Below are 27,570 nucleotides of genomic sequence, written 5' to 3' on the forward strand. Positions count from 1 at the left end.
GATTAATTATCCTTGTAAATTATTACATTACTACCAATCCATTGCTCCTTCTTGAATATACAGCAATAGCTGTTTTCACTGTGATGAAATTCACCACAAAGCAGAGCTGCCACAAAGGTTTAAATGGGGCCTCATTCAGCTCAGAGACATTTCGCTTTTCTGGCCCAGTGCTTGGTGCAGTCGGGAGCAGAGGCAGCAGAGCCAGAAGAGCCTAATAACTCTTCATCAGTGCCTCAGTGCAAATGAATTTAGCTCTGCCACACCACAGCTGTGGACCCTGCACTTCAAATCACTCCCTTTCCCTCCTGAGGCCCTACACATATCAGAGCTAAACCCTCATTTCCCCATAACCATGCTCATTTTTCTTGCCTCCACAGCCTTAACTCTGGAATCATTACCCACATGTCCAAATATACCCATGTCCACAGATATATGCAGTCATTTTTCTATTGATCCTTCCATTCTGCATGCAACTCACCAAATGCTCTTTTCTTTTCCCATACAGTAATTACCAAAGGCCAGATTCTGATTGAAATTAATCACGTATAGCTGGAGCAAAAAAAGTGTTACTCCAGCTTTGTGTGGCAGAACACAGTGCAGAATCTGACCCTACACATTTTCTAACAATTTCCTAAACCTATCTCAGAGGATGGAGCATTTGCAGACGGCTGCCAAAAACCTCCTCCTGAACTTTGACAACTATACACAACCAACAGTCAGAACAAGTCCATGTTCTTCCATTCTATGTTGGGCTTTCAGTTCACATCATCACCATTTCATTTTCTCATTTTACTGGTGGGAATGACTCAAAATTCAATATTTCCTTGATAGTTAATATGATTTACCTGACTGGTGATGGTGTTGGTGCTCTAACATGTCTCACAGGTGACAGTGACTGTCTAATGGGAGATGGTGACTGCTGTCGTGCCATTTGTACTTTTGCTGCACTTATTGGTGGAGTTGGTGATTTTGATGTAGGTTTAGGAGGCATTCTTGGAGGTGCCTTGTGTGGGAGCTGTTGTCCTGTGGCACTCTCTATGGACATTTCAATAGTTGTAAGTGATCTGGCATCAAAGTGGGCTTCTATTTTCTATAATGAAAGAAAGAACAATGGTGAGACACTGCAATGCCAAGAATCAATATCTAAAGTTTTTAACACCATTAGCTTTGAAAAAATGTACCTTTTCAATTCTGGCTTGTCTTGTTTGCGAAATCTGAGCAGTCGAAACAATCGTCTTTGTCTTTTTAGCGGGTACTACTTCTTCCTCGCCTATTAGAAGGTATAAAATGAATAGTCAGGAGAATTATATGTGGTAAAAAACAATAATAGCTTTTTAGAAGGAACTAAACATGCAATGCCAATTGTATATCAGCATGTGTAAACACCAGAGAAAGAATTAATCAGCCATCTGTTTTTCTTGCAGTATCTATAGGCAAATAATTGTGGAACCAGTTGATATAAGATTAGCCTTTTTGTGTAACTATGTAATTAGGCCAAAAAATTTAAAAGCATATTAATTATACAAGACTTTGAATGCCTGCTTCAGAATCATTCCAATCTGGTGAGCCAAGAAAGGTTGTCTTGGCTATAATGGCATTATGAGTATGATTGAAAGGGCTCCATTCAACCCGAAACTGCCTTCATAGCTACTGGGCTCATTCTCATCTGCACTCTCAACAAGGAGTCTACCCTCTCTTGTGAGGGGGTATTGCTTCCAAGAAATGGCTGCATAATGCCAATTACAGCCTTATACAGATGACCAAACTTCTATTAATCCTTTCCCCATGATTAAAGTCTGTGACCTTACTTCAGCCATGTATGGCTTGCACAGACTAGAAGGGCTCATATATTTTAGTCTGGTCAGGGCCCTAAGTATATAATGTTGTTGTAGCAGGAATAGTAAAAGCCCTTTATTGTCTTTATTTATTATTTGAATTTTAAACTTTAATGTCTGGGTAGTTTTCAATTTAAAAATATACAGTAAATGAAGTCCAGACTCCTCTACATATGTGTATGTGAGGAATAAGCTGATCAAAAAGGGCAATTCTGCTGTGCCTCATTCTGGGCTACTCCCATATTCTTGGAGTTCACACTCTGCAGATGCGTTGTGAGAACAGAGGCCTGAAGTTAGTGAGCACTGATTTGTGAATGTCAACATGAACATTCTGCCATTCGTTTGCTGTGTGTGTCTCACAAATTCCTCTAGTGAGAGAAAGTTCTGATGGGGCACAGAAATGGGGCCACGTTAATGTTGTTCTTGCAGTATTAGCATATACCCATCTTACTGCAAAAATCAAATTGTGCCTTAATCTGATTTTGCAATGACAAATAATCATTTAGCAAATTAAAAACAGTCCTGTTCCTACTACAGTCAATAAGAGTTTTGCTCACTTAAGAACTGCAGAATGTGGCCCAACAGCAGTAGATAAAAGGCCTTGGTTTTAAAATTTAATTTTTTAATAATTCTGCAAGAGCAAAACAAAACAACCTCTCACAAAAAAACAAAACAAAACCAAACAAACAAAAACAAAAAAAATTACCCTTTTGTGATGCCTATACTGTACTTAGATAATTCAAAGAAGTCCAACTGAGGGAATTGTTTTATGTTGAAAATGTACTTTTTGTTACCAGCCTGGAGCCTTTTATGACATGTTTCAGCTTGGAACGCATTTTTACAACCAGTTTACAAACGCTTGAGAAATGGGTTATTAATGAAATTGCTGATCAACATTAATTGCAGCAGTGCCCTTTATACCACAACAAGAATGTACATGTTCTTATTTTCATGGCTTACAACCTCAACTCCATTACCTTGAACCAGCAATTCGGCTGTTGAAGTAGCTCGTCCCACGCTATTTGTGGCATTTACTGAATAGGTTCCGGAGTCTTCAGGATAAGCTTCTGCAATTATTAAACTGTAGAGGTCTCCTTCTTGTGAAATTTGAAAATCGAGGGAGCTTTGAATTTCTGCTCCATCCCGATAGAACTTCACCACAGGTGTAGGGATTCCAGTCACTCTAACATCAAGTCGAACTTGCTTTCCTTGCCTTATAGTTATGCTCTGTAGACGTTGTGTAAAGTTTGGTGGTGCTGTTTCAGCTACAATTTAATTAGAAAAATTAAAGTTCAATCAGTAAAGACAACTTCATAAGTCCTAAATATTTCCAATTCTAGAAGCATTCACAGCCTTTAAATTCTTTACAAATACCCTTTATAAATAAACTACGATCTCCTTATTTATCTCCCAGTTGCTATTGATTTAGAAGAGGGCCACCTTGTCTAACATTAAAATAAATTAAGGCCTCCTTCCTGCAAACACATATACATGTTGTTAACTTTACCCACATGAGTAAAGCCCTGATCCAGCAAATGCTTACACACATACTTAACTTCATGTGAGTATTTCCATTGCTGTCAATGGGACTACTCACATGAACAAAGTTGAACATGTGCATAAGAGTTCGCAGAGTCAGGGCCTATATTGGTAAGAAAGGGCCAGATCCATTCTATATTCATGTGAGTACAGTGCTACTGAAGTTAATAAGAACCCTATCCTTCAAACCCTTATTCACAGGAATAATCTTTACTTACATGACTAATTCCATTGAAGTTGGTGGTGCTACTTGTGTGAGTAAAGATTACTCTTGAATAAAGGCTTGTAGTGTTAGGACAGGCATCTGGAAGGACTATACTCGTAAGTGTTTGTACAGTCTGGTTTATACTGCTGAAGACTGTTGTAATAGTAATACTTGAAAATTCACCATGAAGCGATGAAGAATCCTATCTACATCTATAAGGAATCTAAGTATATATTGGAGTTTTTTTGGGGAAAAAAATCTAGCTCGCTTTACTAGTCAGGAATTTAATTTGTTGTTGCTATCTTGTATGGTGTTTCCATCTCATATTTTTGTGTTATTTTTATCCAAGTTTCATACTTATCCAAGTATATATGTATAATTTTTATTTTAGCTCCCTCACCTCTGGTGACAAGGGGAAGTGCCAATAGTTTGCTGTCCCTCCTTAACAATACTGTACCTGTGACAAGTAGCTCAACAGTACTAGTTGCTTGCCCAGATCTATTGGTGGCTTGTATGCTGTATCTTCCACTGTTGTCTGCTGTCACGGCGGGGATCACGAGTTTAGCGCGGCCATCGCTAAATGAGATCTGCACGCCGGGCAGAGTTGCAGCGGAGATAACCTGGCCATCCCGAAACCAGCTCACCTCAGGAACTGGGGAACCTACAGAAAGCGGTAGATAAAGAAAGCAATTTCAGCATCACTATAGACCAGGAGCCCCAAAATACTTCTGCTAATTAAAAAATACGTATGGCAGTTTTCAACCATCTGATGGAATTGCGGCGTGTGCACAGGTCTGCAATTACACCAGTAGCATAAAATCACAACATTCAAGGTATTTCCCTGATGCAGATGTCTTGACAATACATAGGGTTTTAGTGTAATTCACAGGCTGCTAGATTAAGAAATTCCTCAAACAGTGTCCTGTGCCATTTGAAAGCCCTGTTAAGGGAGTTGACGTTAGTCTCATTTAAGAATTATATGAAAGATTGAGAAATTCATGGTGGTCAGCCTTTGATTCATTCACTAGTATAAAAAAAATAAAGTACAGTTTCCTTGTAATGAAATTATATAATCCAAGCATTAGGCAACAAGAAGTAAATTGAAAATGCAGCCTGAATTACAGTATTTCCGCTAATAATGAATTTATTAAATAAGCTACCACTGAAAGTGATTGTAGCAAAAAGTAAAATCAAGAGTTATCTTTATATCTTTCTGGAGAGGATGATGGCAAAGCCTCATAGAAGTGAATGAATGAGGGATTCGTATAAATTAGCAGAGAGCAGCCACATTGGATCAGATATTTTACTGTTCAAATATATTATGTTCTTAGGAGCCAATCCCTCAGGCAAAAACTCCCACTTTCAGTATAGACTCCATGTATAGTCATAATTGGCCTCCAACTTCAAATGGTAATTTAAACATGACAGGGAAAATCCTCTTCCAGTACTCAGACGGCCAAGAGGAATCCTTGTGAAGGGAGAAGAATCCTACTACCCATGTCACAGAGCAGGAGACAAGTGGCTCTGTGGGGCCTATTCCAGCAGAGAGGATTCTTTTTGGTCCCAGGAGACCCCTTTTCTAAGATGGAGGGACCCAACTATCTGTTAAGTGGTGGATCTCCATCCTCACCCATGTCTCTCCATCCACCCCTCCATTTCCCCGAATCCCTTTTATGAACAGCCATGCAGAAGCCCCATAATGTTGGGTTCTATTCATGGCAAGGTTGTGAAGTTATGTATGACCTCTTCCAATAATGCCCAACTGCAGAAGTGGACCAGTTCCATTGCGAAAAGGCCCTTTATAGCCTCAGGAGGCAGCCCTGAGGCTGCACTAGTAGAGTTGCCCTACAGCTGCTACTACAGTCTCAAAAGTCTCTACCTTTGTGTGCGCCAAAGGCCCTAAGGCTGCAGAATTCTGCCCCCTAACACTTTCAAAGACTCCCTAAAGAACCCAGTTACTTATTTGAACTCTATATGAGGCCAAGAATATGATGGTATGAGAATACAGGCTGTGAGGGAGAATGCAATCACTCTAGACTTGTTTCAAAAAGTTGCAGATTTTGCTATTTTTCGTGGCCAAAAAAATAAGCTGGAGTTATTTTGTTTTATATTTATATATAAAAATCAAATAATTCAGACATTATATATAAAAGTATGTGACCAGTCTGGGAAAGAGAGAGACTTTTCAAACCAAAAATAGAAACACCACATTTAGGTGCTTATAGTTTCATAGATGTAGCTAAGCAAATACCAAGGATTAGGGGGTTGCTCAGTTTTCAAGGGACCAGTTTGAGACGCTTTGGGTCTGAGTTTCACAAGCATAGAGCATACCAAGAGTGAAGCCTGTAAATGCAGGCTTGCTGTTGCTCAGTATTTGGAAGGGAATAACCCAAATAAACTAACAGGAGTGCAAGCTAAATCTTTATTAATGAATGCAAAATCCAGATAATACTGTGGAAACAGACACACACACACACAAGCAATTCACAGTATGGTTCACATGTATAATTTAGTTTATTTACTCTAGTGTTATAGGCTGCATCCTGTAGTGTTTATTAAGCACACTTTTAGTGCTCTCAGATTAATTGTGCTCTTCTTATTCAATCTAGAATTATATATAATATTTGACTTGTATATAAAATGGCTTTATTCAAAGGTAAAGACAAGGATTGAATTTAATATGCACAATGATTGATAAAAGAGACCACTATCCGGTGACAAAAATAAAGTTACACTGTCCGTGATTGAGAAGGTCAGATTCCAGGAAATAAAATCTTCACAATTTGTTGTACGTTAGAAAAACAGAATACTGAATCACTGCCAGAACTGTCAGACCTGATGAGTGGCTTTGGGGAGGGAGGGATGTTCCAGTATCCCACAACATGAATAAGAGCTAAGAAAATATTGGTTCACATAAGGTTTGGGCCTAAAATAAAAGAATGGTACATGCAGTTATAAAACTGATGTGTCTCTTATCAGTATTAAATTAAGTCGCACTCACAAATATTACAGGCTATTATAAATGAAAAGAAAATAGCTGAAATCATCCATTCATCAAGAACTTCAGCATCATAACTGGTTTTAATGATACATTTATCTATTTTACTTTTATGGTTAATGGATTTATTACAAGGATGATTTTCCTCAGCATATCTATATAACTTCATATGAAACCTACATCAAACAAAAATTCCGCCCTGTTACAGAAGGCTGGGATGGCTAACACTGGAGTAGTGGATCAAACCCTGAAAAGTGGGTACAAAATAATCCACAGATGTAAATGGGCGTATGGAGGTGTTCATATCATCCTATGTTAATCAAAGGGTCCAAAATGTTGGTATAGGTCTGGGTGCAAAAGTATGATTGGCAGCCACACTTTGGACCAGGGCAATGATCATCAGCCACAGCAAATGTCAAAGGTGGCTACGGTGCTGGACAGACAACATATCTGCCAGGGGGTAATTGTACAACTTCAGTTCATGTATGCTTTGTTTTATAGTATGTGGTAGTCACACTGCTAACACCAACACCCTAATACACTCCCTTAACCATGTCATTCTGTGCCACTTCTCCTTAGTACTGAGAATGTGTTAAAGCTACTCCTGGAACAAGGCATTGGTTGCTCTGACACTTTTTTTTATTGACTAATAGGGTTTGAGTTGGGCTTTGTACATTCTCTGTGTTCATGCTGACTCATTCACTATTTTTGTCATATGTTAAGATTTGATAATATGGCACTTCATTTAAAAATGAAGGTGCTTCTTTAAGTTGCCCCATGATCTTAGTTATGTTTGGACAATCTTACACTACCTCTAAACAGACGTTCCTATCATTCTGAGTGGGCACAGAAACCCAAATTCGGTGCTTACAACCCATATGACTCCACCAAAATCATAGAGTCAAGGGGGTTGAATGGGGCGTAAGTCAACAGAAAATGAGCCAGTGTGCCCAGCACAAAAAAAATGGTCCCCTTTTGCTTTGGATCAGCAATGAACCTTCTGCTGCTTGGCCCTCACTCTGTCATGTCGTCACAGACTCTGTGCATACATCCCTAGATCTCTCACTAGCTCAGTTTGCACTTTTATCCCTATTTCTTCCTTTGATTTGTAAACTGGGGCCCAAGTCTGCTCCTATTGAAGTCAATGAGAATTTGACCACAGACTTAGGTGGTAGCACAATTGGGCCTGTCCTTTGATCCATCATAATTCTGCACAGTATATCTGCTGGAATCCGATAACACTTTCTGAAGTAGGCTAATCCATTGAAGAAATGGCATTATATTACTTGACCTTTTCAGGGCTGTCAGATTTGGATATATTCATGTACTGACAATCTTCACTCCATCACATTACAGGATTATCTAAAGCACCAGCAATTGTATTTGTGGCACCTTAGAGACTAACCAATTTATTTGAGCATGAGCTTTCGTGAGCTACAGCTCACTTCATCGGATGCATGCGATGAAGTGAGCTGTAGCTCACGAAAGCTCATGCTCAAATAAATTGGTTAGTCTCTAAGGTGCCACAAGTACTCCTTTTCTTTTTGCGAATACAGACTAACACGGCTGTTACTCTGAAACCAGCAATTGTATGTTTGCCTTACATTTCCACAACATAAATAATTCAGGACCAAGAAATGAAGGTAGTCAGAAAGAAATAAGTCTTACCACTAATGTGAGCCTCAAAGGTTGCGGCACTACCCTCCAGTGCCACAACACTTTGTAACGGCTGCGTAAACGTTGGTGCTTTTGTCGTCATCTTTACAGGCACTCTGAAAGAAAGAGGAAAACATAATTGGATGTCAAATGCCAAGCTCTTTAAAGTTCTTACTGTACATATTTCCTCTCCTTTCTTACTGTACTGCCACTTTTTTTTTTTGTACATGGTATGGAATGATTTATCCTTCTCAGCCTTAAACCATATTGGCCTGACTATGCTTTAATATTGGAATTGTTGGAATATAATAATTTCACTTGTAGGGCCTGCTCCTGCTCCCACTGAAGACAATAATACAACTCCTATTGACTTCATTGGAGTGAGCTGTGTTCTAGTGGATTAAGCATGGCACCAGGAGACTGGGTCCTACTGTTGATTCTGCCCCGACTCATTGTCTGACCTTGTGTAGGTCACTTAGCCTCTTTGCTTCCATCGCCCCATCTGTCATAAAGGGAAAATAATCCTTATTCATACAGGTCCAAAGTGTTCTGGGATGAATTGAAAGTGTTCTGTAAAACATCATTAGATTCACTGGGAACAGAATTAGGCTTTAAATAGCAGCTTAAAAGGAATGTGGTTGTCTGCAATCTAGTTGGCCTTTAATAATTAAAGGACGGCTGGGAGGCTTCCCTTTTTTAAGGTATACTGTAAGAAGTGAATAATCTTATGCAGAAGCATATTGGCATTAAAGATGCAGACAAAATTCAACTATTTCTCAGACAGTAGCTCAGTGCAATCTGGAATACTGAGAAACAGCTACCTTTGAAACATGAGTTAGGGTATAAGGTAGCCACTGACATGGATGACTTGAACAACTGCAGGAAGGTGTGAAATCTGAAGGAAAAAAAAGTGTGTCCTCTCTTCCTATGCATAATAATTCTTTGCATAAAAGAAACACACTGAAAGCCATGGAAAAGAATACATATTAGAGATATTTTGTACTTTATTTTAAAAGGGCTTATTTTAATTGTATGTTGAATTTAAATGAATTAAGTTTGAATATTTCTAATGCTTACACACCCATCTCCTTAATAATAAGGTCACACTGTTTTAAACTGAAGTTATAATTTCCTTGATTAAAAAACCACCATGTGAATATAATGTTATCATCATGATTTACCAGATAAGAGATATCTTGATAATCTTTTTTTCGGTGTCTCGACTTTGTAGTGATACATTCCTGTATACTCCGAGTTGTGCATTTACTTTTGATTCTGCATCTGATATTGCCACAGTACCAGACATAATTATAAATATATAAAAAAATAAACCTTTATTCAAATCTAACTATGGGCCAGCTCCTGCCATCCTTAAGTGGGTTGAAAAATATCTTACGCTGAGGAGCAGACCCATTGAAATCAGTGCCTGGCTCTTCAAAGGAGCCCAGACTTGTTTGGAGCCTGACTCCCATTCACTTTCAATGACATAAGGGCACCTAACTCCTGTAGGCTCCTTTGAAAATCCTACACAGTGTGACTAAATGTGCAGTAATGTACTATTCAAGGTGAAAGGGCAGCATCTGATGCTCTATTGGGTTGTGTGAAACTTTACATGAAAGGCACTATGTGTATTGTCTTCATGAGTTGTACTGACACTTTTTGTAACTTGGTGTATGGGGTGATTTTTTTGTTTCTGAAATTTTTCAATTTGTGAAATAGTTTAAACAAATTAGGTATAACTGACATTTAATCTCCTGATGACACCAATTTCCAAAAATGTGCAAAAGCAAGACAGTACAAATTACTTTAATGTATACTTATTCTTCTCATATCTACTTCAATTGTGGATTAATGATTTGACAGTCATTTGAAAGAGAAATAATTTAGTATTTTAAATAAACAGTATAAAAACTATACAGATTATTTCCAAACTCCAGAATATGTTGGGTATTATTTAATTAAGTATAATTGATGATGAATTCATTGAAAGTTTAAATCTCTCATTGGATAGGCAAATTGCAATGATTAAGATTTTGAGCTTATAAGGCTTTTGTATAATTATGATTAAAAGGTATGCATCTGAAATATCAGGCTCCAAAAATAACTTCCCCAGCTATGACTGACAGCAGACAAGTGTTCCAGAGCTGCTGTGTAATTGATACCTTTGCAGTTGATTCCCTTAAAAAGTCATTGGTGCTTAGCTGATACCATATGCATTTTATCAGAGCTATTCTTGGAGCTTCTTGGTTTATCTGTGAGTAATATAACCTTGAACACTCCCAGCATACATAAAAAAGTTTGTAAGTTAACTGACATTTCCATATACATTTCAAAGCCTAATTTAAATGTTTCTTTAATATCAAATGTACTTAAAGAACTATTAATTTAATTTTATCAAAACTCACATTCAGAAACATAAGACGACATTCTTGACAAAGAACTTTAATGTTCAGTGTTTATAGACTATATTTTTATTACATACACATACACCATATGCCCATAAATATACATTTATATTGATGTGTTCTATCAAAACGATTAATGACTGACAAAGAAATATGGTTTTACTATAAAAAAATGCCACTAACCTGATTTCTCAAGAGTGCCTAAAAGGAGTGGGCAAAGCCCAGCGAAAGTTTCGTAAACGACGTCCTTATCCAGAGCAAGATTTTAGACAATCCCAATATGAGAATCGTTGAGCCTCTAATCATTGAAAACAAAACTACACAGTCTTGACAGTGTAGTTTTGCTTTTCTTTGCAATCCCTACACCCGAGGCGAGGCTGGGAATGCACGACTGCTCAGAAGTGCTCACATAGTTGTTTTACTTTATATACCCCTGATCTGCTGACAGCTCTGCATCATCATGTCAGTGCCACTTCTGATTGGTTTTCTAAAAAAAAGCATCATGGGAGATGCAATCATACACCACCTGTTGGTCTGATGGAGAGTGCTAATTTTGGCAGCACAAAAGGGATTCACTGAGAAAATGAACCAGTATATTCAGAGTTTATTCTGCTTTAAAGTCCAATCATTTTATTTGCAGTTGCTAATTAGTTACATCACAAATTTAAGAAGAAATTATGAGGAAGGATTTTTATTAAATAGCACAGAACACAGTCAAATCAATACTGGTCCTGCCCGTCAGATCCAACCTTACAGTCTCTTCCCCTACAATGACTAAGTAGCTACCAAATGCATCTGTCAATCATCAGGTCACATAAGTAAGTGGACCTAATACATGAGCCTTATATTGGTTATTTATATGTATATTTTTAAATTACAAGTTGAAAGTTTGTGTTTGAAACCAGGTAAATATGACTTTTTTTGTTACAGTTAAAAATCTTTTTACAGCTAACTAATTATTTCTTTCAGTAGGACTTGTCAAAAGGAATGTCTGAAATGCAGGAACATGAATGTCAAGAAGGCGTGTACATAGCAGCAACTTTTGCAATGGTTTAAAACCCAGTCTTTAGCCCTCCCTCCTGACTGCCCTTATTAGGGGCCTGTGTAGGACTCATGCAGCCCCTGCACCAATGAGCTATGCCTTTCCCATATTGCTTGCTGAGAGGTCTTTGGCTGAGCCAGGCCCAGCTTTACCAGGCTGTGGGGCTAGCTGTGTCACCAGCTGCATTTGCCTCAAAACCAGAAGTCAGAGGCAGAAGGGGCCTTTGTGCTGTCTTCTGCAACTGGGACAGCCACTGTTCTAAGATACCTGTGTGCACCTGTCTGTCAGGGTGCTAGTGCTTCCTTATGCAACCTTCATTTTCCTGTCTGACAATATGGTACCTAACTAAGCTCCTATTTAGCAAACCACTTAAGCACGTGCTTAACTGGCTCCCTGAGACTTCTCAGTCTTAAAGTTACATGTCTGCTTCAGTGCTTTATTAGACAGGGGGTGTAGGGCTGGCTTATGCCCCAAGGTACACAGTGAAAAGAGGTCATCTGTGCACAGATGCTCTTGCAAAAGGGCTGGGGAAGGGGGGCAGGCGGGAACCTCTTCTGTGGTACCATCCCCACCTCCTTAGACTCTGCAGAAGAATCTCTGCAGGCACAAAAACTCAAATGTGAGGAAGAGAGGCTGATGTGGAAGGCAGGGCAGGAAGAGAAGGTAAACAAAGTTCCACCATGAACCTCACATGGAATACTTAGGAGAGCAAATACAAACAAGTTTTTCTATGCCAGCCCACTTCATGCTCAAGAAGCCCTCCTCCTCCCATGGCAGCCCCATAACTGTGGAGTGCATGGTCACATTTCCAGGGCGCTGAAGGAAAGGAAGCTTCTGAGGCACAATGTCTCTCCATGGATGGAGCACCCTGCAATGTGCTGTTTTGAAGGGAGCAGGGGAGAGTACGTCACTTCCCCTTCATAGACTGACCTGAAGAAAACTCTGTGAGGAGAATCTTAGAGTTTTACACCCTCTAACCCATTCCTGGGGTGGTTTCCATAGACGGGATTGATCTAACCTTTAGTTTACTTTTCTGGTTAAAAAGGTCATCTTTAAGGGCATTTTTGCTGCACAAGGGTCAGGGGAAAGGAGCAGCAGCAATTATTGTAATCTCCCACATTGGTGCAGTGTCCACTTGACAGTGTTGGAAGACCGGTATCATACCCCATTCGTTAGTCTATGGTCTGGACGGGGTTAGTCTGAGAGAAAAGCTAGTCTATCCGCATCAATTTACTGTCATAACAAGAGGCAGGCCTTGACTGCAGCTAGGATTTACATTTACATTTTTCATAGTGAAAGGAATTTACTCTACAACAACCACATTAGCAGGCAGTAAAATTTTCTCCAAAGTAGTGCAAGTGGTAAAACTGGTGAAAAATCATGTCTGCAACAGCATATTGACTTCAAATTTCTCTTTCAAAAAAAAAAGTAAAAGTCACTGGTGTTATGGAGACATAAGTAAAATGAAGAGAGTAGCATAAAAATCATAGGATTAAATTAATCATTTTTAAAATCTCAAAAAAGCTGACATTTTATTACCTTTCCAATATGTGTATTTTGGTTAGGAGGTCAAATGTTACTATTTCTTCTAGAAAAGGGGGATGAAAATCCCACAAATGGCAACATTCCTTTAAACCAAGTCATGAAGTATCACAGAAAACTAAGGTTTTGTATCCAAACATGAAGCAAAAATGGAAAATGTTCTGTAAGTGCTAAACATCACTACATGTTTAAAGCTGCATTCACCAACTCCAACCTTTTTGCATATACATTGTGGTTTGTAACACAGGCACGGGATTCCACCTGCACAAAGTTCATTGCAGGATAAGGGTGTTGGGGCAGATCCTCAGCTAGTACAAATTGGCTTAGCTCCATTGTCCTTAAAAGATAACTCTTATCCAGTGCTTTGCATCTTTAGATCACAAAGAGCTTTACAAAAGGTCAGTATCTTCATCCCCATTTTCCAGATGAGGAAACTGAAGCACAGGGAGGGAAGTGACTTGTTCAAGTTCACCCAGCAGGCCAATGGCAAAACTGGGACTTGAAACCAGGTTTTCCTTGTCCACTAAGCTACATTGGCTCATAATATATCATATCATATATACAAGTTTCACCTCCCACAAAACCCTTAGACACATTAGCCCTTGGAGAAATGGGTACTACAATGCACATACTATTTCTCAAAATATACACTATGTCAGATATAGAATATGATCTTTAGTGTAATAAAATATTATAGGCCTGATACTACAAATACTTCTATATGTGAGTAACTTTACTCATGCAAGTAGTCCTTTTGACTACAATGAGTGAAGGTGCATAAGAGAAACAATTACTTCAATGCGCCTGCATGTGGAAGTGTTGCAGGATCAAATCTTTAGTCATAAGAGCGTGGAACATTAACTTCACTGTTTCCTGACTTTTGAATGCTTCACCATACAGCTTTAACAGGCTCTTAATGTACTTTTAAAATGGGGTTTCCCTAGTTTATTAAAAAAATTAAAAATCAATAATATGCACCTATTTGCTTAACAGCAGTAGAGTGCACTGTACTGCAAAATATATGCAGTCGATAGGACAGGAGCCCTGTGTTCTTTCCTGCTCCCCTTCCCGCTACACATTCATTCACTAAGGCTTTGTCTACAATATGGAGACTATACTGGCATATCTATGCCAGCAGAGCCATGGAGTATAGACTCAGCCTACACCCAACAGAGGAGCTTTTCTTTTGGTGTAGGACCACTACCTCCTTGAATCACATTAGTTACATCAATGGAAGTTGTATCTACGCTGGGGTTTTTGTTCACATAGCTATGTCAGTCAGGGGTATGTTTTTTCATACTTCTGACAGATGTAGCTATTCCAATATAACTTTTCAGTGTAGGTCAAGCCTAAGTGTATGGAGAGAGGTAGAGCCCCACCTCCTCTCCTACATGCCTTTGTTTTCTTTACACACCTTCTCTCAGTGTGAAAGAGTAGGTTGTGTATGAACTTTCTCTAACGCGCACACCCTTTGCAGAGCCAACAGAACTTGACAAGCAAGCAGTTACTGGATCACAGTCAACAAATCAAAGCACATGTACAAAGTGTTTTTCTAAACCCTTATAAAACTGACAAACCAAAAATCAATTTTCACCGAATTGACCTAGAGCATAAATCCCTGTTGAGTTGCTAGTTTGCTAAACTCTTCAAAACAAAACATTTTTATAATTCCCCTGCTTCAGCCTGGAAAATGGCTGAACTGCTCCTCTCCTCCCCCACAAACTTTCCAAAAATATTTTCTCCTGGACTGAAAACAAACATGCCAAGTTTCAACCTGAAAGACAAAAATGTTATAAGCAACAGAAAACATTTGCAATGACATCTGTGCAACCATATCCACATAATACCTCTAATGAAACAGTAAGTATGTTTGGCCAGACTGATGGCTTGGGATGCTTGCACTCCATTACACAACCATGTGAGAAAGCCAAGTTCCACACTAACCAACCTCAGGGCCCTTAATGGAACCTGGAAATATGACAAAGATAATGATAGGAACCTGGAGAGAATACACATACTACGCTGATCTTCTCCACTCATAGCACCTCCTAGGGGTCAGCTATTGAGTGACAGGGTCTGTTGGAGGATGCCTACATTTACAGTTGAAAAGTTGATGCTGCTGTCAGGTGCTGGTGCTTTCTGAGATAGTGGGATAAGATAAACAAGAACTGAGGCTTTGAATGAAGAAGATACCAACTAGGAATGAACCTTCCCATCTCTCTCCTGAAAACAGTCTTAGCTGTAGTGCTCTATGTGTGCCAGTGTCATAAAATAGCAGGCAGATGGTCTCCATAATGTATTACATCTTTTCCATTTTTAATTTCTAGGATTCTATGAGTGATTTAGGTGTGCTTATTGTCAGAAAAGTGAGTATGTAAACAAAAGACACCTTAACAGATCTGTTCCCTGTATGCATTCACAGTTATATCTATTTGCCTTGCTGACAACGACAAATCATAGCAGTGTCACAAAACTATGGGAGAGTATATTGAATTCTGTTTCATATATTACCTAACATTGTTAATAAAAAATCCACAGCTGGAACTTAATCAACAGTCAGGACGGTAAGCCAGATAAGGAGTAGGAGGGAAACAAAACAAAACAAAACAAAACCACCCAAAAAGCAAAAACCGAGCTTGACTTTCAAATCCCAAGCCGTGTCTGAAGGTCTGGGAATTAAAAACAAACAAACAAAAAAACCCACTGTTTTTTCAATGAGCAAATTGCCTATGGAATCAGGGACAATAGACATAAAACCCCACAATTTCATGTTCACAGAATCACTTTTTCAGAGATTTAGTTATCCTGCAATTTCTAACACTACTTCTATAAACAGTCCAGCTGAAAAGAGATATTACAGAACTAATGTGTTTATCAATTTTAATTTTACAGTCTATGTGTGAGACATGTAATTAAATAGCCCATACTCCAATTCCCTGGGTTTAAAGGCTATTAAAAATGAAATATTTAACACTGGCCTTTAACCCACTGTCAATACCTGCGTGAATAAGATGTACAAGTGAAGTATTTACTGACTGAAGATGATTATAGGGGACTCACAGCATATAGGTTTTGTCTTTGTTGATTTTTATGTTCATGGTTTTAGACTGAGAGTCAGCTGCTAATGTGTTATTTGGGTCCCCATTTGCAAGGGTGAAGTTCACCCCCATGCGTAGAGGGCCAGAGCAAAGTCTTAAACTTCCAAAACAGGGCTACAGTGGGATTTAAGTGGTGCATAAGCCTAGTACTCACCTGGGCACACAGGACATTCACTTAAAGTATCAATTTTCCAAACCTTTGCACCACAGACATGCTTTACAAAATGCACATGGCATCAGCTATGTTGGCCAAATAACACACAGTAGTATAGGAATAGGAGGCTGTGTTGCATGAACTGTCTGCTGCATGGGGCTTTGAAAATTTGGATCCGACCATTGAGGAACAGCTATTTTAGAGTCTGAAAGTCCTGCTGGTTCAACTCCTTCTCAAATTGATAACCAAAATATGGCTTTTACTGTTCCTCTTCCTCCAATACTTCCACTGCAGGTGTGAAGTGGCTTCTAGAATGTCTGCTGCTGATCTGGTGGAAGTCTTGGAACTCTTTAAGGACAACTGTAGGAGCGTCTGCAATCCAAAGGAAGAAACCCAGTTTTCCAACATAAGTGAAAGTGGCAGGTGGCCTATCACCAGGCACTATAATCCAAGTCTTGCAAACAACATGCATATATGTATTAAGCTGCCTTAAAAAGTTTCATCTGCTCAGAGACCATCTTTGTAGCAATCCTGAGTAGGCCCCGCCTTCCAGTTGCCAGAAATGTTTCCTTGTCCATGCACAGGCTCCCTAGGAGCATTGCCAGAGACCCTGGGAACTAATCAGCCCCCCACTCCAGGTTTTAAATACATAGGATTAGCCAGCCACAGAGACAAAAATTTATTTCTATCATTTCCTGATTATAGAAGCCATTAACTCTTGCCTGTATCAATGAAAATTGAAGAACTGAAGTCCTCCATTAGCTACTTAAGAGGAAAAGGGGGAAAACTTGCTCTTCTCTCCTTCAGTTGCTTGTGTACCACACTTGATATTTGTTCTCAGTCTTGCTGACAGAATGGGTACAAGAAAACTGACCTACCAACAAGGATCACTGTGGTCTTGAGAGACCTATGAGAAGGTACTTAAAAAAGTAGAGGGAAATTTATTAATATCACTTATAAACACACCTCAAAAGAAGGTGTGTTTTCTAATTTGTCTTACAAGCCAGGATAAAACAACTGAAGTCGAAACCACAACATTTACATCAAGTAGATTCTGCTATGCATGTGACTTTATTAATGAAATATAGAGAAACAAATTACAAATTCTAATTACTAGCATGTTCTTAATGGGTATTAATTAAGCAGTACTCAGATTCCCTTCCCCCCTCCTCCCCACAATGTCAAATCTCCATGAAGATTCACAGCAAGCAATTAGTCCACTCATAAATTGGGCATCCTGAAGTTCAACCCATCTTCTTAATTAGATTTCCCCTATAATATCCTCTGGAGTATCCAAGAGAAGTATGGGATCATGCTTCAAATCGATGTTAACCTCTTGCGACTCCACATTTGAAAAACAGGTACTCTGCAGGCAGTGTTTATGTTTTAACCTGTGCAAGCAAACACATTTAAATGAATATCAGCTACATTTTAATCTGGTGTAAATTACAGCACTCTTCATTCACTATTCTATGGGGTTTGACAAAACTGCTCCTAAAATATCCAAGATCATGGACAGAAATATGGAGTAATCACATCCCTAACAGATTACATCACTGGCCTAAAATTTATATTACGGGTGAAGAGTAAGAAGTAGCAGTGTTATGTACAAGCAGAGGAGTCACAACAACAAAACAAAATTTTACCTGCTGCTTCTCCTTAACAAAAATTAAGGTAGTCTTCAGGTTTTTGTTTTTTCTTTGGAACAGATGACATTTCAACATGATGCACAAAGCATGGACCTTTGCCTTCTCAGCTGGATTTGAATAGGAGCACCAAGGGAGAAAGGATTTTTGAAGAAATATAAGAGCAGTTTTTGCAACCAATGTGCTGCCTATGGCATATGTTCTAGTTCTCTTTCCTGTGTTATGTTCCTGTTCCTGTTGATTCAGATCAACACATATCTCACAGGAGATGGGAAGAGATTCCAAGAATGCTGGTTCTTCACTCTCATCAACATAGCACAGCAGATCTTTTAGAGGATATGAAGATTACAGAGAAAACTCAGATATTTATTCCTTCAAGAGAAATCATCAGTCCAAATGAAGGAGCAAGAATACCACAATAATAATGAAAGTTCTGGCAGCAAATACACAATGATCTGACCAATATAAAGGTAAGATCTTAGGTAGAGTGTTGAAGGCTATTTAGTGGCATGTTGGCTGTCCTACAGACTCTCAACCACTTTCACAGGGAACAGGAACAGTCATTCGCTTCTTGCTAGCAAGATTCATGGAGATGTTTTTCTATTGAATAATCCTAAATGGAAATAATCCTAAATCCCTTAGCCTCTCACTTTAGGTTCTCAGGGCATTTTAAGACAAAAAGATGTCCAAACAATCTACCTTTCACAGAGTTGTAACATGCTTCATTAGAAGAACTGTTCAGGAATTTTCCATTGTTTTTGGTTTTGACAGAAAATGTGGTTTGAGGAAAAAATAAAGATTTTCCACAGGGAAATTTTTATTTCGGAAAATTTAATAAAAACTTTTTGGCATCAGGAAATAAAATCAAAACAAAATATTTAATTTCAGGTCAAGTTGATCCAAATCATATAATTTTGGTTTGTTGAACTGCGCCAAAATGTTTTGTTTTGCATCATTAATCTGTGTCCACTTTAGCTTCCCCTGCGCCTCACATTTTTATTTTTCCCCTTATGGGCTTGGCTCCACAGCCAAGTGACATCTTCCATAATGCACCATGGTCTCACCTGAGACTGAACCCCAATGTTGCATTAAGAGAGCCCCACACCCCTACAAAATGTTTCCTTTTGATACATTTCAAAAAATATTTTAATGTCTTTTTCTTTTAGAACATGTTCCATTAAAGTTTTGATATTTTGACTTTTCATTCTGATTTGGGCTGAAAACAAACATCAACATACCAAAGTTTCCCATTGGATGGAAATTCCAAGTTTCTCTCAGCTCTCCTTGTTCGATACATCATCTTGAAATCATAATATTCATTAGCATGAATTCTGCCTTCTAATTAGTGTAGTCATCCTTCAGCAGCCTATTCTCCCCCTGCCTCCACCAGCTTCTAGGCCCAGTCTCCTTGCCCAACCAGTCCCAGTCCTCCTCCAACCCCCCATCTCCTTGTCTGATCTGTCATCACAACTTCACCCCCAGGTTTTTCATCCAGTCTCAGTCTCCTCCCCTTGTTTATGTTTCTAAACAAAGTAACAGTGAACTGATACTAGGGAGAAGTCAGTTAACATAGACCTAGAACAGTGGTTCCCAAACTTGTTCCAGCAGCTCCCATTGGCCTGGAGCAGCGAACCGCAGCCAGTGGGAGCCACGATCGGCTGAACCTGCGGATGTGGCAGGTAAACAAACCGGCCCGGCAGGGGCTTTCCCTGCACAAGTGGCGGAACAAGTTCGGGAACCACTGACCTAGAATATAAAATGATTAGGGAGAAAAATACTTACCCCATAGCACTTTGCACAAGAAAGTAGAATGTAAATCAGAGGGTGAAATTTAGCCTTGTGTAGGAGTGGTGGGTGAAATTCTGTGGCCTGCATTGTGCAGGAGGTCAGACTAGATGATCATAATGGTCCCTTCTGGCCTAAATATCTATGAATCTAAGACATTTCAAGGGTTATGCACCACATATGTCCCACATACTTAAGTTCTCAAAACTGATCCTAAGTAGGACAAAAGCTGTGCATAGGCCCTGCACTGGGCCATTGAACAGTTGTGAATTTATCCCAAATCAATCTGAAGAAGTTGATGACACCTCTTTTTCTCAATGTGCAGGTTAGTTCAATTAAAAAGTAGCATCTTTTGTCTACAGTTCGACTATGACAGATAAAGAGATGCTTTCCTAAGAAAAGGTATAATCAAAGTTCTCTTATTGCAACAAACTTCCCCTTCTAGTAGTGCTTTTCTTCACTCTCAAGTGAAGTCCACTCTCTTTTATAAGAATATTCCATTTGTTTTATCCAGCATTCAAAATACTGTAAAATACCTGCCAAATTCTCCTTGATGTGAGCGGTTAAGTATTTCCTGTACCTTGGAAACCTCTGTACCTTATCCTGAAGATCCAAGTGTCATTTCAGTTATTGATCTGTTTTAATGGTCATAATTCTGTCACTTTTGCTTTTTTGAGGATTGTAAAAAGAGGGTCAATGGAGCAAATTTACTGATGTAGCCACTATCAACTTTAGCTTAATTCTGCCTTCAGAAATACAACACACACAAATCGCATTAACTTCACTGGGGTTGGTGCACATATCCAAAAGTATGGTCTGACTCGTAACCACAGCAGCGAATGCTATACAGCCAGTGAAAATGCATTGGATCGCTATAATGTGGCATGAAGTCTTCTGTGAGAGCTTTCAATTTTTTTACAGAACTTTTGGGATGAATTTGCTAAGCATTTCTTAAAACCCACATTCCAAACCCTGTAACTTGAACACGTTCATACTCCTAGCAACAGTCACTGTGAACCCAACATTATTTTTCAGGATAGCACTAAACTGATCTTGTGTGTCAGCCAGATATGATTAGCAAAGATTTCAACATATACGAGTGATAGTCATCACTTATGGATCTAATATTTTGATAAAATACTGACCTTTCTGGCATAAGACATTGGCTTATAAGTAGGAAATTATTTTTGTCCATTTTAGTGTCACAGTAAGTGCTAATGCCCCAGTGAGAATATGACCACTGTCTCCTCAGAATCTAGTGACGTCATTGATGACACTGAAGAATTCTATCACTCCTCTCTCCCGCCTTCATGTCACAGTTTTATTCTGGTGAAAACTTGGTAACTAAATGTGTAGACATAGGACTTAAAGAAACTGAATAAGGTACCTGGATGGTAAAGGAGGTGTCATGCGTGGCATCCTTTGCTATGCTTAAAAAACCCTTGTGCTCCTGCTAAGTTAACTTGGGACTTTTTGCAGAACACACCACTGATTTTATTTTCCAGCTGTTGAGTAAAGAGATCATGTATAGATAGCACCTTCTCTCTCTTCAAATGAGAGTGCAGGATGTACTACTGTTCACCTAATATGCCCAATTCATGAATGAAATAATTTCCTTGGGAGAGACTTTTAGAATGAGGAATGATAAAATGTATGTAACAAATTGCCAAGCCTGTGACCATTTCACTTACAAAATCCTATGCCTGCTTGGCACCGGTTAGTAGTGCATCCTTTTGCAGCAATAGTGTTGATACCTTGTTTCAGCTATACCAGCATGTAATAGAAGCTTAGTTGAATTTTTACAACACTCTTTATTCCAAAGTGCCTTTGCGCAATTCAGTCTAAGAGGTTGTTATACACAACATAAGAATAGCCATACTGGGTGAGACCAATAGGTGTTCTAGCCCAGTATCCTGTCTTCTGACAGTGACCAGCGCCAGATGCTTCATAGGGAGCAATTTATCTAGTGATCCATTCGCTATTATCCAGTCCCAGCTTTACCGACGTCCAAAACATGCATTTATGTCCTTGCCCATCCTGGCTAATAGTTGTTGAAAGACCTATCCTCCATAAACTTAACTAATTCTTTTTTGAACCCATTTATACTTTTGGCCTTCACAACATCCCCTGGAAATGAGTTCCACTGACTAAATGTGCATTGTAGGAAGAAGTACTTCCTTTTTATTTTTTAAATCTGCTGACTATTAATTTGATTGGGTGACCCCTAGTTCTTGTGTTCTGTGAAGGGGTAAATAACACTTCCTTATTCACTTTCTCCACACCATTCATGATTTTATAGACCTCTATCATATCCTTCCTCAGTCATCTCCTTTCTAAGAGGAACTTTCCCAGTCTTTCTAAGCTCTCCTCATATGGAAACTGTTACATACCAGTAATCATTTTTGTTGCCCTTCTCTGTACCTTTTCCAATTCTAATATCTCTTTTTTGAGATAGAATGACCAGAACTGCATGCAGAATTCAAGGTGTAGGCATACCAATGGATTTGATAGTGGGATTATGATATTTTCTGTCATATTATCTATCCATTTCCTAATGGTTCATAACACAACTTTTTTGACTGCGGCTGAATATTGAGCAATGTTTTCAGAGAACTATCCACAATGACTGTAGGATATTTCTTGAGTGCTAACAGCTAATTTAGATCCCATCATGTTGTATGAATAGTTGAGATTATGTATTCCAGTGTGCATTACTTTGCATTTATCAACACGGAATTTCATCTGGCATTTTGTTGCCCAGTCACCCAGTTTTGCGAGATCCCTTTGTAACACTTCAGTCTGCTTTGGACTTAACTATTTTGGGTGATTTTGTATCATCTGCAAACTTTGACAACTCATTGTTTACCCCTTTCCCCAGCTCATTTATGAATATTTTATATATTCATAAATGATAAGTTACATTTACAGAGACAAGGTGGATGAGGTAATAGCTTTTACTGGATTAAGTGAGACAAGCTTTCGAGCCACACAGACCTGAAGAAGAGCTCTGTGTAGCTCGAAACCTTGTTTATCTCACCAACGGAAGTCAGTTCAATAAAGATATCACCTCACCCACCTTGTCTCTAATATCCTGGAACTGACAAGGATAGGGTGACACTACATACAAGTTACACTTATGTTCTACTGTATAGTTAGGTATTGTAAGATTTTATAAATTGTATATGGATCTATATCTTCTGATGGAAATCTAAATGCAGATGATAGTCATGTTATGATTTACAATACACAAAAGTGAGTAAGTGAGACAACAGAGTCCTGTGCATGCTTCATAAATGAAACTCAGTACAGCCACTACAGTACATTACAAGACACAGTACTCAGAGTAAATCTGAATTTACCTCACTGACAGATGTTTAGCCATTGGCCTTTGACCTTTCATACAATATGTGTTCTGACCTTGTCCCACTTCAGTTGTAGGGACACTCATTTTTTCTGAAAAATATCCTTGTTCCTGTTTTGATTTTGTCTCAGTTACAGAGAGAATTTCTGGTTTTTCATTTTTCTCTGAAACAAAACATATATGTCAGTGAGAGTGGTAACAAAGTTCTCTTTAATTATATAATGTGCATTGGATGAGGGGCATTCACCTGTAACTCTTATGAAAGCTGAACAGTATGCTTCCCCAACTTCATTGCTGGCAACACAAATATATTTCCCAGTATCAGCAAGGACAACATTTCTTTTTAAAAGGTAATAGGAGTCACCTAATTTCTCAATCTGTAAAATAATAAAGTATGTGCAGACAACAATTAGTAGCACACAGCAAGATATACTACGTCCCTCCCCAAGGAACACTTTAAAAAAGTTAAATCATACACTGATGTTTCCAGCTACCAGTCTGATATCATCTTTAGTCCAAACAACATTTGGTCTGGGTATTCCATGTATAGTGCAATGCAGCACTAAATCTTCTCCTTCTTGTAGAGTTGTATGTCCAAATTTCTGTATGAAGTTTGGTTGTTTTCCTTGTACTGCAAAAAAGTGTACACTGTACTTGAAATGGCACAAGCAAAAAAACTCTTCTGCTTTCATAATTTTTTGATTATTGCATGGAGAAAAGAATCCATGATTATGGTTGAATCTCAAAAGTACTAGTTTACACAGCAGTGGAGGACAGACATTTGAAATTATATTCCTTTTATTTAGCATGGATATGGAGTGGGAATGGTGAAACTCTCCTTTGCACACAGGGTGGCGAGCATCATGATCTCCATGCATCAGGAGAGTGATATTAATTTCAAGGTAGCATTAGATAATCACATTCTTTATGTGAGTAATAGATAAATATATGGTGGATTACCTTACTGCAGTGAATAGTAAAACACATTTCCTACAGAAGTTTAAGGAACAATGTCAAGACTGGCAAACTTTTGGGCTAGGCTTACTGTTGCATATCGTGCTTTTCTTTGCTTTTCTAGTCTGTTCCATCCTTCCAGGTTAGCAGTTTAGTGAAGCACACAAGAATCCTATTCTATAAAAGGGTCAAATTCACACTAACGCTGAAGGACAGAACAGAATTTATGCACTCTTAAGTTACCACTTAAGCCCCACATGAAAAACTAAGGTAGATTGCTACAAAGTATAGGATTTTTAGAGCAGCCCAGACACTTAAATCACATCTTGCTTCCCCTCCACATCAGAAATATATATTCTCTTTTTCTCCTTCATTATTTCATAATGTACCATAGCATACAGATTTATTAAGAACAATACAAAGCAAACCCCACTGTATGCATGCTAGCTACCTTATTGTGAGGGTAAATCCTTTAGGTACATACAAGACCCTCATATAATAGAGCTATTAGGGTTTAGTAACCTTATCCAAAATATTTCACTGATTTAAATTTCACAGACTCTAGGGTGTGATTCTGCTCTCACTTATACCGGGGTAATTCTGTTCAACAGAGTGATTCCTGCAATACACAAAAGTGAGAGCAAAATCAGTATATCCCTCAAGAGTGTGCAACAATATTAACAGCAAATGATCGTTAGTCCCCCATACAAAAGTCTCTGGCAGAGGTGCATGTCAGGGGCCAGCAGGGAGTGAGAGCAAGCATGGCTGGGACAGTCCTGAGCCCTTACTATCTCCCCTGGCTACCACAAAGTCTATAATTAACCAGTGCCAGAGGCCAAAACTATGTCAACTCCTCAGGCCACCCCCATTACAAACTGTTAGCCTGAGAGAGGCATATCTTTAGGTGTTCCCATTGAAATGAAGCAACTCCACATACACCCCTTATTGCAGGCCATGGCTTTAAGCTACAAATAAGAGGTATTTGATGTGGCTGGCATAGAAGAAGCAGCAGATCTGGGGAGAGGGAGTTTATATCCTCAAACAGTGCTCTTATATTAATGACTATGAAGTTAGATCCTATCCAATGTTGCTGTGTAGCTGGAAGCAGAGATAGTTTTGGAATGAAAAGCTCTTTACAATCACCTACTAAATATATTCAATGGGAGTGCTAAGGAGAGAGGGTTATTGGAAACTATTTAGACTCCAAACTGCCATCCACCAGCAAAGGGCAAGTTAAACTATAGGCAGACACAGGCAACACAATTTATTTGGATTAAATGAGCACTGGAGAAAAACAGGAATGGTCCAGGGAAAAAGTTAAGTATACTGAAGGTTTTGATTTCCAAATCAGGTCAGAGGCAATCTCCCTGGAAATGTAAAGAAAAATTATGCAAACTAGAAGTATTTTAACTGAGAAAAGACATTTTAAGTTTCAAAATGTTCCATGTGGGCAAAACCCCCAGATTTTTTATTATTTTTTTAAAATCAGAACCTTTGCTAATGCTTTTAGTTTCAATAAGAAAGTTTTGAATGAAAAATTTCAACCTGTTCCAGTGCCAAAAAATTTTAACTCTCCTCATTTATTCTCCATTTGTCTTTTAGTTTCATATTTCCTACTTTGCAGCAATCAATCCTGTGGCAGCAGCTCCTCTCCATGAAGCACAAGCAAGGTTTCTGGCAGCATGGATGAGCCACTCCTCCCCTGCTCCCCATTTTCTTCTGTCTCTAAAATTTCTCTTTTCCACCTATTTGTCTCCCATTGTCCCTCCCCTGTATCCTCCCCAACTCCTATTCCCTCCCCTTTTGTTTCTCTCTTGCATTTACCTATTTGTTCTACATCACCTCCCCTCTTGGAGCATCCATGTTTACTTTTTTGTGACCGGTAGGTGATCCTGCAAGGTAACAAGCCCCACAGGGAAAAAAAAAAAAAAAAGAATTAAAGGGTGTTCAGATTAAGCCATTAATCCTTGAAGTTTTGCTATTTCCTGATACTAATGGGGAAACCTCTCCTGTTGCAAATAAGCTGATACACCAAAATGTCAGAATGAATTTCTGATGCACCCATCACAATACAGTTTCACGAACCACCACAAATGCCTGCGAGTTCCTAAGGAGTTGTTCATTTTCTACATTACTTCAGTGCTATTGTTTTTTCAGTAAGGTAGAGCCAATGGCTGCGTTGAGGTAGAATGATTTATGTGGTACCAGCGTTGGCACAAAAAGTTTTCTGATGAAAACCTAGCACTCAAAGAAGCTGCTCATCTTTGCTACCCTTGTGTATCTAAGCAATAGGAAGGGCCCACACCTTGTAGATGGGCACCTTCTAAATTATTTTAAAAATAAAATTCAGAATGTGGTTTAGGGCAAGTTTTCAGTCAACATGCTCTGAGCAGACATTGTGCCATCCTACAGACTGACGTGACTTTAACCAGCCAAGAGACCATATACCATAAATGATTCAAGTGTATGAGTCAAAGGGTTGCATCCCAGCTGAGAATATTAAAATGGGTGTCTGCCTCTGGTTTCTGTGACTGTCACTAAAGAGATTAATTTGCACCAGTAAAAACAAAACCCAATCACTTTCCTAGCTGTAGTAGAAGTGTTTGTTTAGCACTGTGGAATTATGTTGGACAAAGGTGGTGTATCACATGAAATTTCCTATATCTTTCTGACTCAGTGGGATACTATGATGCAGAGTCAATCTTTTGCCGTCATAGAGATTTCTGTTCTGTAAATCAGGAGAGTGTAGAACCAAATGCTCCTTATTTTGAACAGAAAAGGTTTAAACATCTGTTCAAATACAGCCATAATGTGGCAAGGATTCCAGATTTGATCTGGCTTCCTGTTGAACGTTAGTATATACTACAAAGTTTGCAGCGACAACAAAGTTCATCTAACAACAACAATAATTTTAATGGACATAAACAGATTGCTATAGGCAATCAAGGCTTTCCATCCCTCCCTGCTTTCCCCCATCCCTCAGCCATTATATTATCTTGAAACTGCAAATGGATCTAAACTGGTTTTCTAATTTTATATTAATATTTCACGATCTGCCATCATAGACTATCAGGGTTGGAAGGGACCTCAGGAGGTCATCTAGTCCAACCCCCTGCTCAAAGCAGGACCAATCCCCAACTAAATCATCCCAGTCAGGGCTTTGTCAAGCCTGACCTTAAAAACCTTTAAGAAAGGAGATTCCACTACCTCCCTAGGTAACCTATTCCAGCGCTTCACCACCCTCCTAGTGAAAATGTTTTTCCTAATATCCAACCTCAACCTCCCCCACTGCAACTTGAGATCATTACTCCTTGTTCTGTCATCTGGTATCACTGAGAACAGTCTAGATC

At 38.9% G+C, this 27,570-nt stretch overlaps 2 protein-coding genes across 4 annotated transcripts in view; both read right to left on the bottom strand.

The window, feature by feature from the left end:
* Nucleotides 1–11,020, bottom strand: part of TTN (titin) — a 311,267-nt gene extending 300,247 nt beyond the window's left edge. Inside the window, exons 1-6 of the mRNA XM_075117654.1 lie at nucleotides 10,822–11,020; nucleotides 8,246–8,349; nucleotides 4,037–4,240; nucleotides 2,813–3,100; nucleotides 1,182–1,270; nucleotides 846–1,090 (exon numbers count right to left, since the gene is read on the bottom strand). Of these exons, the coding sequence (XP_074973755.1) occupies nucleotides 846–1,090; nucleotides 1,182–1,270; nucleotides 2,813–3,100; nucleotides 4,037–4,240; nucleotides 8,246–8,336 (917 nt within the window). The 5' untranslated portion in view covers nucleotides 8,337–8,349; nucleotides 10,822–11,020. The remainder of the gene's footprint in view (nucleotides 1–845; nucleotides 1,091–1,181; nucleotides 1,271–2,812; nucleotides 3,101–4,036; nucleotides 4,241–8,245; nucleotides 8,350–10,821) is intronic.
* Nucleotides 11,021–17,526: 6,506 nt separating this feature from the next.
* CCDC141 (coiled-coil domain containing 141) overlaps nucleotides 17,527–27,570 on the bottom strand; it is a 160,376-nt gene continuing 150,332 nt past the window's right edge. For all 3 annotated transcript variants that reach the window (XM_048870030.2, XM_048870029.2, XM_075117985.1), the window contains 4 exons: nucleotides 23,743–23,897; nucleotides 23,514–23,643; nucleotides 23,265–23,430; nucleotides 17,527–17,865 (listed from right to left, as the gene is read on the bottom strand). In XM_048870030.2, coding sequence (XP_048725987.2) covers nucleotides 17,736–17,865; nucleotides 23,265–23,430; nucleotides 23,514–23,643; nucleotides 23,743–23,897 — 581 coding nt within the window. In that variant the 3' untranslated portion in view covers nucleotides 17,527–17,735. The remainder of the gene's footprint in view (nucleotides 17,866–23,264; nucleotides 23,431–23,513; nucleotides 23,644–23,742; nucleotides 23,898–27,570) is intronic.

This window comes from Caretta caretta, chromosome 11 (assembly GCF_965140235.1).
Source record: "Caretta caretta isolate rCarCar2 chromosome 11, rCarCar1.hap1, whole genome shotgun sequence".
Taxonomy (NCBI): Eukaryota; Metazoa; Chordata; order Testudines; family Cheloniidae; genus Caretta; species Caretta caretta.